At 48.7% G+C, this 12,383-nt stretch overlaps 1 protein-coding gene across 1 annotated transcript in view; it reads right to left on the minus strand.

Annotated features, from left to right (window-relative positions):
* The window catches only part of CLCN1 (chloride channel, voltage-sensitive 1), an 82,224-nt gene that overhangs the window by 52,211 nt on the left and 17,630 nt on the right, over positions 1–12,383 (minus strand). Inside the window, exons 6-7 of the mRNA XM_015428122.1 lie at positions 10,533–10,610; positions 6,528–6,606 (exon numbers count right to left, since the gene is read on the minus strand). Coding sequence (XP_015283608.1) covers positions 6,528–6,606; positions 10,533–10,610 — 157 coding nt within the window. The remainder of the gene's footprint in view (positions 1–6,527; positions 6,607–10,532; positions 10,611–12,383) is intronic.

Below are 12,383 nucleotides of genomic sequence, written 5' to 3' on the forward strand. Positions count from 1 at the left end.
AATTTGTGATGAACAGCTCACCTCTCGGGTAGCTTCCACACAGGGAAAGCCTGGCTGGGTTTTCCCCATTCCTAGTGCAGCTGCCAATACAGCGCAGCAGCAACAGAGCTTCCCAAAGGCAGGTTTCTCAACAACTTCCTTGACCCAGTCCCCTAGAAGCAGTCATATCCCTGTCCCCAGTCCACTGGGGCTTTCCCCATTTTTTTTTAAAAAAATCAGCAATGATTGATTATATATCAATACAACTTTATAATGATACGTGTAATAGGTTCTCTGAATTTTCATCTGTCATGTTTATAAAAAAGTACTCTCCAACGCCTAATGTTTTGGAGATATACCTTTCCTCTTATATCTCTGCAACAGAAAGGGCTAGACACTTACTTTAAAAAAAAATGAAATCTGGAAACTCATAGAACCCATTACACTTAGTGTTATAACGTTCTATGGATATAAAAATATTCAGTTACTGATTTTTTTTAAAAAAAAACCAGTGAACTTTGCCACCCACAAGGCAACCATCCAAGCTTTACTACCATCTTTCCCAAAACCTGGCTGCAAAGCAGGTTTGAGAAAGGAGAAAAGTTGGGGAAACCCCAGTAGGTACATGAATGCACCACAATGCTGTGGGGAAACAGGAAAAGGATGACAACTTCCCAACAGCATTGACTCTGGGGACAGAGGACATGACCTTGTGTTTACAGAATTCTCCATCTTGTCCATGGGAGTGACTTTCAGGCATGGGGGGGGGGGGGGAGAGCCAAACTGAACAAATTAAGAGGTACAGCAAATGATGAGTTGTGAGCAAGATCTTTAAAATGCCAACACAGAGGTATAGGGAATAGCACAAATCTTTTCAGTAGATGAATCATGTCTGATAATCCAATGACTGTGTAAATTGCTTCATGCATGTATGTCAGGAAGTTACCGCCAGCAGAAACTTTGCAGGATATGTACACACCGCCATCTGCACAAGTGTAACTTTGTCACGTGTAATAATCTACTTGCAGATTACCCCCAGTGTCCAATAGGGAAGTGATGTCTCTGTAGAAATTTTGTTTGCCATGATGCAGCCTAAGAGACCATTGTGTATTAACTATACAGCTGTTTTCCTGATTATTATTATTTTTAAAAGCCTGTGGGGAAATTAGAGACAAACCAGGTGTTCAGAAATATCCAGAGGTTCAGTCGGCTCAGAGCATTACCCCAATCCGAAGTCAAATGTGGGATTATGTATTAGAAAGCGCTCACATTTTAAGCCTTTGTGTGTACAAAATCCGAAGAATCTATACATTTCTGCATTCTAGAATCTAGTATTTTGGGACAGGGACAGGATTTTAGAAGCTAGAAATACAGGACGGGATTCTGCCAACTTTTCTGCTGACCAAAGAGAAAGGAAGGGCACCATTTGACCAGTGGAAAGGTTATGCTAGGAACTGCGGAACCTATGCGGGGGAAAAGCCATGGGGGAGTAGGGCTGCCAAGTCCCCCCGGGGGGCAGGGAAACCCCCGCCCCAGAGGCCCATTCCCCGCCGGCGGCAGATCAGGCCCCGGGGGAACCCCGCCCCCATGTGCCGGTATCTGCAGGAAGTGACGTCAGGAAGTGACGTTAGGACGTTAGGACGCCGAGCACGCTGAGCCGAGCACGCCGAGCACGCTGGGGGCAGGGCCACGACCATCGGAGGGAAATCTCTATGGTTTTTCCTCCGAGGGTCGTGGCCCCGCCCCCAGCGTGCCCGGCGTCCTAATGTCACTTTCGGGTGACGTGCGCGCAGCGTGCGCTCCAGTCGCCGCCCGGGAGTCCCTCGCTGCGGCGACTGCAACGACTTGGCAACCCTATGGGTGAGGGTGCAGAGAAGAGAGAAATCAAGCAAAATGCAGTAGGAAAGCTAGCAGAATTCTGCGCACGGAATCTAATAACCTGCCAAATCCATGTGGATTCTTTTCATTCTGAAGCAACATTCCCCAGAGGTATCCTTCCTGAATTGGGTTGGGGCAGGAATAGAGATGAAGACTGGGATTTGGCTCTGAAGTGTCAAGGCCCTTTCTGTCACATGAGCGTCAAATCTGGCCTGCTTCCCACTGCTCATTTCCTTTGGAAAGAGGAAGCTTTGCACTTGACCAGAGGCTGACGGCACCGTTATCTAGCTGGCAGTTTGTTTGGATAGCTATCAAGCCTCAAGGGCACTCCACAACTCATTAGCTACAAGCGGCCAAGAGCCTTTGCATAAAGCCCCTGCCGAAGGTCACGTCACAATGGGAAGGGGGAGGGACTAGGTAGCAAACAGCTCATGATAACGACCGATAGTCATTTGGTTTTGTCTTAAATGATCTCATTTTTCTCCGTCTCTGTAGGACTCCAAGCAGCACTCGATGTTCCCTCTGGCGTGATGGATGCTTGTTCTAAGGAGCATAAGGGAGTTCATTCTTGTACAGCCAAGACTAACTAGGAGCTTCTGCTGGAAATCCTTTACACAGTTGTGGGGCTGGGATGACATGACAGAGCCAGCGCCTCTCTGAAAGCCTTCTGGCTTCTTGCTAGCTTCTGATTCTGTTCCTTTGGCTAGACTTGAAATTAGTTTTCCAGCAGGGGATTCTCACTCAAATGCTCATAGCTCAAACCTACCTATAAAAATTCAAGTTTATTTTCTAAAGTGCGCTCTTTTTTTGTCAACGTGAAGGATACCACTGGATCTGAGGACTGGGCGGAGGGGCGGGTAGAAATAATTGAATTTCCTAGCAAGCCAGTCCTTAACATTTTTTTAAATTCATCGGGGAGACACAAAAGGTCTGTCTTTGGAAAATGCGCTGCATAAAAGGCGACTCTTTAAAGCAAAACTTTGAAAGGCTCAAAGGGGTGTACGTAAGTCTAATTTTGAAATTTGCCTTCTTACGGCACTGTTTGGGGGGATTCATACTTGATAGCATGGGAGGAACTGGCCAAAGAACTGCCTCGCGAAAGACCTGGGGCTAGTGTCAGTTCTGGATCAAGGAAAAGAGGATGACTCGAGCCATAAGCCCATTTTTTTGTCCTTGGCTGTATTATAAGGAATCCATCCACTGGTTTAATGACTCACTGGGTGCGTTCAGACGGGGCATTTCAGCCGGCATAAACTGTACCGGTTGGAACCGGTGCAGTTTATGGCGGCTGAAACGCGATCACACTTACCTCCTGTCTGCGGACCCTATCGCTGTATACCTGTTCACACACAGTGGGCGTTGGCGGTTTGTTTGTTTATTTTTTAACTCAGTTTGCGCATGCGCATAGGCAGCCATCCACAGAATGGCGATCTTCATGCATGCGCAAAACACCCCGTCTTACATTTAACGTTTAAAGGTAAGGACTTACCTTTAAAGTTTAAAGAGCAAAGTGGCCTCCCTGAGGTCCCAGACTCCTCTAAAAGTTAAACTAAGGACCTTTTCTTTCTTTTTTTAAACAAACGCCGGGGCGAAGCTTCGCCCAAGCACATATCGCCAACGTAAAAAAAAAATGGCGGGCAAAAATTGGAAGCCTCGGGCTTCCGAATGGAAGTGGCTTTACAACGTTGGAGAGCGATCAGATGGGGGGGTAAAGCGATTACAACCATTGCACTCAGGATACCACCACTTGGGGACCTAGTGGCAGAATACAATGTTTTAAAGCTCTTTGCAACGGTTAGGGACGGAAGGCAGATGTTCGTCGTGTGAACGCCGGTAAGTACACCAATTCCAACTGGCACCTATACCATTGCAAATGCCCCGTCTGAACGCACCCACTGTTTCACATACAATATAATATGCTAGCATCCAGGGCTTTTTTTTAAAAAAAAAAAACAGGTGCCGGAACCAGGCCCGTCGCTACAGTGGGGCATCTTGGGGCTAGGCCCCCTGACTTACTGGCAAGGCCCCCCCGACTTCCCATCCAGCCCTGGGCCCCCAAATGGTGGCAGGTGCAGGGAAGGAGCTGGGTATTCCTTTAATTTAATTAACCAGTGCCCCCTAAGAAATTTAAATGCCCCTTGACTTAAATCCTGGCTACGGGCCTCGCCAGAACTCTCAAGAGAGAAATGAAGTTTTCCATCTGTATACTGAAAACTCACAGACTTGTCAACGTTTTTAAAAGAATTTTGTCAAAAGAGGTTCCGGAACTCTGTTCCCGGCGCGTTCCCCCAGGAAGAAAAGCCCTGCTAGCCTCCGTTTCCATCCCAAATGAGATGGCAGCCACCTTGCTTTACTCTCCTGTACTTCACTGCTGAAAATAGTGGTACACTCCTGTATAGTCCTGGTCATGCACTGATGGGTGGAACGCAGCCAGCTTTCCTGCTAGTAAAAAAAGTAGAGAAGGATCCCCTTTGACTCCCCAAAAGGCTATGCTGGGGAAATCACAGACAGGACCTGCATGTACAACAACTGAAGCTGTAGTAAGAAGGGGAACTGAGTGAAGAAGCGGGCCTGATCCAACCGTTTGTTCCTCCCCCGCGTAGACACCCACACTCAGCAATGTGATCTCCAATCACCAATTCTGGACTTGCATCTGACGAGGTCTTAGTAAGCTGACCATAACGGTTTCCCTTCCCCCCCCCTCAAATAGACTGCATAACAGAGTGTTTAGATAGGATTGAATCCAGAGCTAGTTATACTTACTTTAGGACGGCTAGCATAACTCAAACACATTTTGTAACATTTACCATGTAGATGTATCCTGTAGTTGGGGAAGGGAAAGCAGAAAAGAAAGTGGTGCACCCCCACTACGCATGTGCCCATTAGCAACTTTTTTCAAAATGAATCCCCCCCCCCCAATTCTCCGCAGAGGTCAAATAAGGACAGTGATTTACTAGGGTCAGGAAGAAGGAAACAGTGGGGAGCAATTGCGCGGGTGAATTAATTTCCTGTCCTTCCTTTTGAGATTCCCTTTCCTTGCATCACTTCCTGTTTGTCACAGATTGTCCTTCACCCTCTTGGGTTACATGAGATTTTTACAAAATCTAGTCCTTTTCAGACATGAGCCAGGGCTCTTTTTGTAGAAAAAGCCCAGCAGGAACTCATTAGCATAATAGGCCACACCCAACAGCAGAAACACATTAGCATATTAGGCCACACCCTGACAGCACAGCTCATTAGCACATTAGGCCGCACCCCTATGTTACCAGAAGTGTGGTCATCCAGCCACACTTTTTGTTTGTTTGTTTGTTTTTTGCTTGTTATTCTGTTTACCTTGTTTGTTGTCGAAACGGCCAGGGCTTTTTTTGTAGCTGGAACTCCTTTGCATGTTAGGCCACACACCCCTAATGTAGCCAATCCTAATGAGTTTCTGATGTTGGGTGTGGCCTATTATGCTAATGAGTTCCTGCTGGGCGTGGCCGACTCGGGAGCCAGCCGGAACTCCGTTCCTGTGCGTTCCTGCCCAAAAATAGCCCTGGACATGACAATTACACATACTGCGAGCCTTCCAACTGCACATGAGTGTGTGCTGTCTTCAGTCTTCCTGATATGCATGGTTCCCATGTTGTCTGAAAAGGGCAATGGGTAGATTTTGCACATGTGTATAGCTTCCGTATGGGTGGCTCAGAGGTTAAGACGCTGAGCTGCAGACTGGAAGGTCAGTAGCTTGGCAGATTGAGACCCGAGTGCCTCATGACTGAGTGAGCTCCCGTCTCTGGACCCAGCTCATGCCAACCTAGCAGTTTGAAAGCAAGAAACTGCAAGTAGATTAATAGGTACCGCTCCGGCAGGAAGGTAAAAGTGTTCCGTGCACCTCAGTGTTTAGTCATGCCGTCCACATGACCATGGAAATGTCTTCGGACAGCGTTGGCTCTTCGGCTTGGAAACGGAGATGAGCGCCACCCCCTAGAGTCGGATTCAACTAGATTTCGAGCAAGGGAAACCTTTACCTTTATAGCTTCCGTACGTGATGTACGAAAGGATTCTGGTTCACTGTAACCAAGACGAAAATCCACATGTTGCTCCTTTCAGACAGCACGATAACTGTGTGTTCTCAGGAGGATCTGAGCATAGTTAACGGCCTCCCAGTATGTGCAGGCTGTGACATGGTACAGCCCCGCTGCAATGCAGCAAGATACACTAAAAATACAGATTTCGAGCCAGGAATTTCTCCAGCCAGGAAGAGTAAACGGCAGGGCTTTTTTTCTAGAAAAAGCCCAGCAGGAACTCATTAGCATAATAGACCACACCCAACAGCCAAAACCCATTAGCATATTAGGCCACACCCATGACAATACAGCTCATTAGCCTATTAGGCCACACACCCGTGTTACCAGAAGTGTGGTCATCCAGCCATACCCACCTTTTGCTTCTTATTCTGTTGACCTTGTTTGTGGTCAAAACCCAGGGCCTTTTTGTAGCAGGAACTCCTTTGCATGTTAGGCCACACACCCCAAATGTAGCCAATCCTAACGAGTTCCTGCTGTTGGGTGTGGCCTATTATGCTAATGAGTTCCTGCTGGGTGTGGCCAACTCGGGAGCCAGCCGGAACTCAGTTCCTGCCCAAAAATAGCCCTGGTAAATGGTATGAATAGGGGGAATGCACTTGCCTCCAAGAGGTGCCCCGAAGCAACATCCAACGCCAACTGCGCAAGCCGCTGCCAGGAGGTCGAGCTGCCTGTGCACATTCTGGAACAGAGAGCCCAGCCAGAGAGAGGCATGCCAGGGTTAGAGGCAGTACAGCCATGTGGTTAGTCCCCCCCCCTCCTCCAAAACCAAGCCAGGGCAACAGCGGAGTCAGCCTTCTCATATAGCACATGGAGCCTGTCTTTAGTACAGAGAAGAGGTCTGGTATGGAGAGGCGGCCGTGGCACACGGCTATCGTTCCATTTCGGTGAGCCACCAAACCCGACACCTCTGTGCCAGTCTCCATACTTGGTTACCCACTATTGGAAGGAAATTGCACAGCCAGTCTCTCCATAACTCCAGCACCCATCTCCCTCGCATTACAGCCAGCATCGCTTGTGTGCAATTAGCCTCTAGAGACACAGCCAGCCTCGAGACACAGCTGCTTACAACCACCACATTTTCACAGCACATAACGTTTGTATTGTGGTCTAGGGGTCTGAGGGCTAGCCTACGATCTGGGGGACCAGGTTCGAATCCCCACTCTGCCAAGGAAGCTTGGGCCGGACGCACACTTCTCAGCCCAACCTACATCAAAAAGTTGTCGTAAGGATAAAATGGAGGAGGGGTGAGCAATGCTGTAAGCTGCTGTGTGTCCCCGGGGAGCGGGTTGTAAATATCTGAATACACGAATAAGCACTGTCTGTTCTCCTGACACTTGCCATCGATGCATTAGCCTTCGTGAAACCGTTAATAATTACGAATCACTTCGAAACCAGTCATTATATATGGGTAGTGCATACAACAAGGACTCGGTTTATTTTGTGCCCAAATGGAGAAAAAAATCAGGACACAGAAAAGAAGAAGAGACTGGATTTATCCCCCGCCCTTCACTACCCAAGGGAGTCTCAGAGTGGCTTACAAACTCCTTTCCCTTCCCCTCCTCAAAACAGACACCCTGTGAGGTAGGTGGGGCTGAGAGAGCTCTTTTTCAAGAACAGCTCTTATCAGAACTACAGCTTGCCCAAGGTCATCCAGCCAGGTGCAAGTGGAGGAGTGGGGAATCAAACCCGGTTCTCCCAGGTTAGAGTCCGCGCACTTAACCACTACACCAAACTGGCTCTCACTACACCCTTGCAAACAGAATCAGGCAGACGTTGGCGGTTTTGTATAGGCACCTGCCCGTTGGAACTCTCTGCCTAGTGACATCCATGCCCTGTGAGACTTGGTCCAGTTCTGCAGGGCCTGTAAGACAGAGATGTTCCACCGGGCGTATGGTGGAGGATGGCAACGGCTTGTCATCAAGCCTGGCCTCCCTTACTCCCTCCATTCCCCTCTAGGAGAAGGGTATAAATTGGTAGTCAAGGCCATCGGAACAAATATTGTCCTTGTTCTAACTGTTCATTGTTTATTGTTCATTGTTTTAATTGTGCGTCACTGATTCTTGTGTACTGCCACAAGCCCTCTGTGAGGAGGGCAATCTAGATGATGATGATGATGCATTAAGGTGATTTTTGACAAGAATTTGGAACTCTGTTTTCACACGCGATGGGATGGCAGAAGGGGGTGGAATGAGGTGTAGACATAACAAGGTTAGATGTTTAGTAGGGGGAATGCAGCCATGGGAGGGGGCTAGGAAGCTGTGCATTTTTTAAAAAAAATTAGTTCTCATTGACAACTGTGCAGAAGATTAAAGACCCACCCATGGCTGCCGGAAGCCCTGCCAAAACCACTTTCCATTTTGAATTCTTTTGGGGGGTGGGGTCATGGCAACGTCTGGCGACCCCTAGTGGGGCTGGGACATTTCAGAGAGGCGGCTTGACTGTCTGTCTTGCATCCTGAGCCCTGGTATTCCTTGGAGGTCTCCCTTTCAATTACTTGCCGGGGTCGGCCCTGCTTAGCTTCTGAGATCTGAAGAGATCAGGCTTGCCTGGGCTATCCAGGTCAGGGCGATTTCTGATTCTTTTAGGGCTGCCAAGTGGGGGTGGGGGGCCGGTAAACCCCCGCTTTGGAGGCCCAATTTCCATCGCCGCGGAATTGGGCCGCGGGGGGAAACCCCACCCCACCCTGAAGCGCAGTGTGGCTGCGTCACAGGAAGTGACGCAACCACGTAGATCACGTTGGGGGCGTGGCCCCAATTGTCGGAGGGAAAACTCTATGGTTGTCCCTCCAACGATCGGGGCCACGCCTTCAACGTGATCGACGTCGCGCGTCACTTCTGGTGACGTGCTGGCAGCGCGCGCACGCGGCGAAGCTCGCACGCGCGTCCCTCGGTAGCTCCCGGACCCCGGTGACGCTCCCCCGCCAGTGAGTCCAATCGACTTGGCAACCCTAGATTCTTTACAAGAAATTGATAGGAACAATTTTTCTACAACCAGGAGGTCTAGAACCCTGCCTTTTATTTAAACAGAAGACAAGCTTCTCAGGGTGCCAAGCTTTGGGCCACAATAAAGGACACATGTGACATGACTGAGGGCATGGGTGCCCGACCAAACTTGTAGTCACACGTGTGATTGAAGGAATTCAACTTCAAAGTGTTCCATTGCTCTGTTGGGGTCAGGAGGGTTGCGAGGGAGGGGGAGCCTTCAGGCTTGGTTCCTTCCAAGTTGAAAGATTTTAAAGCTGACGTAGATCGAGGACCTTAGAACTCTGTCAACATTGGAACACATGGCATATAGACAGCAATCGCATAGGGACCTATTTTTAGATATTTGGAAATCATTTATAGAAACTTACGTGTAGATTTGCCACCACTGTTGTCATAATGTTCTCTCGTATTTATGCACTGTTTCGTTTTCTTTTATTTTTACTTAATTGCTGGATTTTAAGTCCTCCCCCCCCCTTGTTCTTTGTTTTTGTTTTCTTTTCGAAAGAAAGAAATGTTAAAAAATCAAAAAGGCTTTCCTCCCATGCCCTTTTCACCAGCAGAAACAGCCATACAGGAAATCTTTGCCCCTTCCTTGGGCTCGCCTTTCTTGAGCTCCATTGGTGAAGCTCCTCCTCCCTCTGGCAATGCTCCAGAGCCACACAGAGCAACAGAACCCTTTGAACGTGAGTTCATAAGAACATACATAAGAACAGAAGTTGGAAGAACAATGTTGGATCAGGCCAAAGGCCCATCCAGTCCAACACTCTGTCACACAGTGGCCAGAAATACCAGGTGCCATCAGGAGGTCCACCAGTGGGGCCAGGACATTAGAAGCCCTCCCACTGTTGACCCCCCCCAAGCACCAAGAAGACAGAGCATCACTTGCCCCAGAGTCCCTATCTATACCTCGTGGCTAATAGCCACTGATGGACCTCTGCTCCATATGCTTATCTAATTCCCTTTTGAAGCCGTCCATGCTTGTAGCATGGTTCCTCCCATCATACGTGAGAGTACAGGTCACATTAAGCATCCGTAACCTGACTCATGTCACATGTATCACTTGTTTTGTCCCTATCGTACCTGCTAAGTACCTGCTAAGGTCTTGGTTAGTACTTGGGAGACCTCCAAGGAAGTCGAGGGTCGCTACGCAGAGGCAGGCAATGGCAAACCACCTCTGAACATCTCTTGCCTTGAAAACTCTATGGGGCGGCCATAAGTCAACTGCAACTTGACAGCCATTTCCACTATCCCCACCCAATGTTTTAGGTTTGACAGCCTGGAGAGAGAGAAAGAACAACAACTAAAACTGTTAAGCCTAAATCTGACTGCAATAAGGGGTGGAGAAGCTTTAGCATTGTTATGAGTCCAAAGCTTCCTGCTACACAATCCCTCCAGGACTGCAATTTTGCATGAGCCAGCCACCTCTTTTACTCCACCAGATAGCCAGCATAACCATCCACCGTTATTACCACACCATCTCCTTTATAACTGATGGATTTATCGTCGTTGGGCTGATTCTGCTTCCATCGTCAGGACGCTAGGCCCGTGAGGCACTCTTGCAGCCTGACACTGTCCACAATCTCTCCCCCTCCAAAGCAGATGGAGCATGCAGAACACTTACCTCATATACACCGCAAAAGATGGACATGAACTTGCTAAGCACGGCGGCACATATGCTAGCAATGTGCACAAAGGGGCCCTGACGAAAAGAAGAACAGAAGGGAAGCAGAATGAGGGGCGCCCCAACTTTGGCCAGAAACGAAGACAGACTCATCCTGTCAACCCCGGCTTCTCCGCTTGTCTGTCTCCCTTTCCCCCTTCGTCACCATGAAAGTATCCCAAGGCACCTTTTCCTAGATTGCCTCTTTGTCTCCCGTCTGCTTTTGTTTCTTCTGGGCCCTCCTGCTTTCAGGGGCAAAAAGAAATCCTCGTGCCTGCCCTGCCCATCTGTTCTGAGCTACTCACTGTCAAGCTGCTTCCACACAACGAGGCATCTCCGCGTTGGTTTTGTCCCTAATGTATCTATATAGGCATCCGCACTGGCAACAGAGCTTCCACATGGGGGGTTTCTGCGCACTTCCCTCTGTCAGTTAATAAGGACCACCATTTACCCTGCATTTTCCTTTGTCATGCCAAAGAGGGCTTTCAGAGGGCTTTTTCTTTTATTTTTTAATCAATAATTGCTATAACACTATAGCATTTTACCATGGCAAGTGGGGACCCGCAAGGACTTGCGGGAGGGGGATTTCATTTTCCCCTATATCCCCCTCCCCCAAATTTTGTTTCCCTTCCCTGGCAGCCCCCATATCCTCTCCCCTTTTCCTCCTTTTTTCTCTCCTTCCCACCCACCAGTCACTATCTTACTCTACCCCCCATGCATCTTTCTCTCCTACCCTCCCCATGGCAGCCTCTCTCTGGAATAATTCTGGCTGAGCTGTGCAGTGGATGGTGCTGGGCCAAGCTCAGTTGCATGGTGGCTGGCACCAAGCCCAACTGCATGGTGGCTACTGAAGAAGAAGAAGAGTTGGTTTTATACCCTGCCGTTCACAACCCAAAGGAGTCTCAGAGCAGCTTACAGTCGCCTTCCCTTCTTCTCCCCACAACAGGCACCTTGTGAGGTAGGTGGGGCTGAGAGAGCTTGAGAGAGCTGTGACTGACCCAAGGTCACCCAGCTGGCTCCATGTGGAGGAGTGGGGAAATCAACCCCGGTTCTCCAGGTTACAGTCCGCAGCTCTCAACAACTACACCAAGCTGCTAGGCCTAATGGTGTGGGCAGTGAGTCTCTGATGGTTGCTGTGGGCCTGTTCTCTGTAAGTTTTCCTCCATCAGGGACTACAACAGGGGAGGGGGATGGGACCCTTTCCAGTGTTGTTTTGGTCTCCAAGTCTACTCCTGCTCCTCCCTCATAGCTTTGCTTTACAGAAACCAAGGCTTGGAATGCTCACCAATATTGTTGTGGTTGCCTAGCAGCCTACCAAATGGCCGCTGACAGCTCAGTGGGCAGTCTTTTCTCAAAACTACAGATGTTGTGTCTATTAATTTTAATTGCCTGATTATTTATTTGTTTCTTAGATTTCAGATTTTTCTGCAAACCTGGGACTTCCTCCACGTTTGTAAAGAAATCCACCCAACCTGTCCATTTTGCTGATCTCTTAGTCTACATACTGTGGCCTGGTTTGGAATTAAACATCGGATAGCAATTATGGGGGGGGGGGGATTAAGTCCTCAAAAAACCCTCTGGTGGCACAGTGGGGGAAACAGCAGCCATGAGGGGCTGAAAGAAGGAAAATGGCCAAAAACCGAGCAGGCCCTTTGAAAATGTCTGCTTTCCCTTCCAGACAGAGTGGTGATGCCCTTGGACTGCACTTTCCTATTCTCTAAACGATCAAATCAAAGCAGGTTTAGGAAAGAGGATATTGAGGGTGGGGAAAGGACTGGGCTTAGAGCACAACACTGTGCAGATGCTTTAAAA

The sequence above is a fragment of the Gekko japonicus genome, unplaced genomic scaffold, assembly GCF_001447785.1.
Source record: "Gekko japonicus isolate JY-2015 unplaced genomic scaffold, Gekko_japonicus_V1.1 scaffold1321, whole genome shotgun sequence".
NCBI classification, from domain to species: Eukaryota; Metazoa; Chordata; class Lepidosauria; order Squamata; family Gekkonidae; genus Gekko; species Gekko japonicus.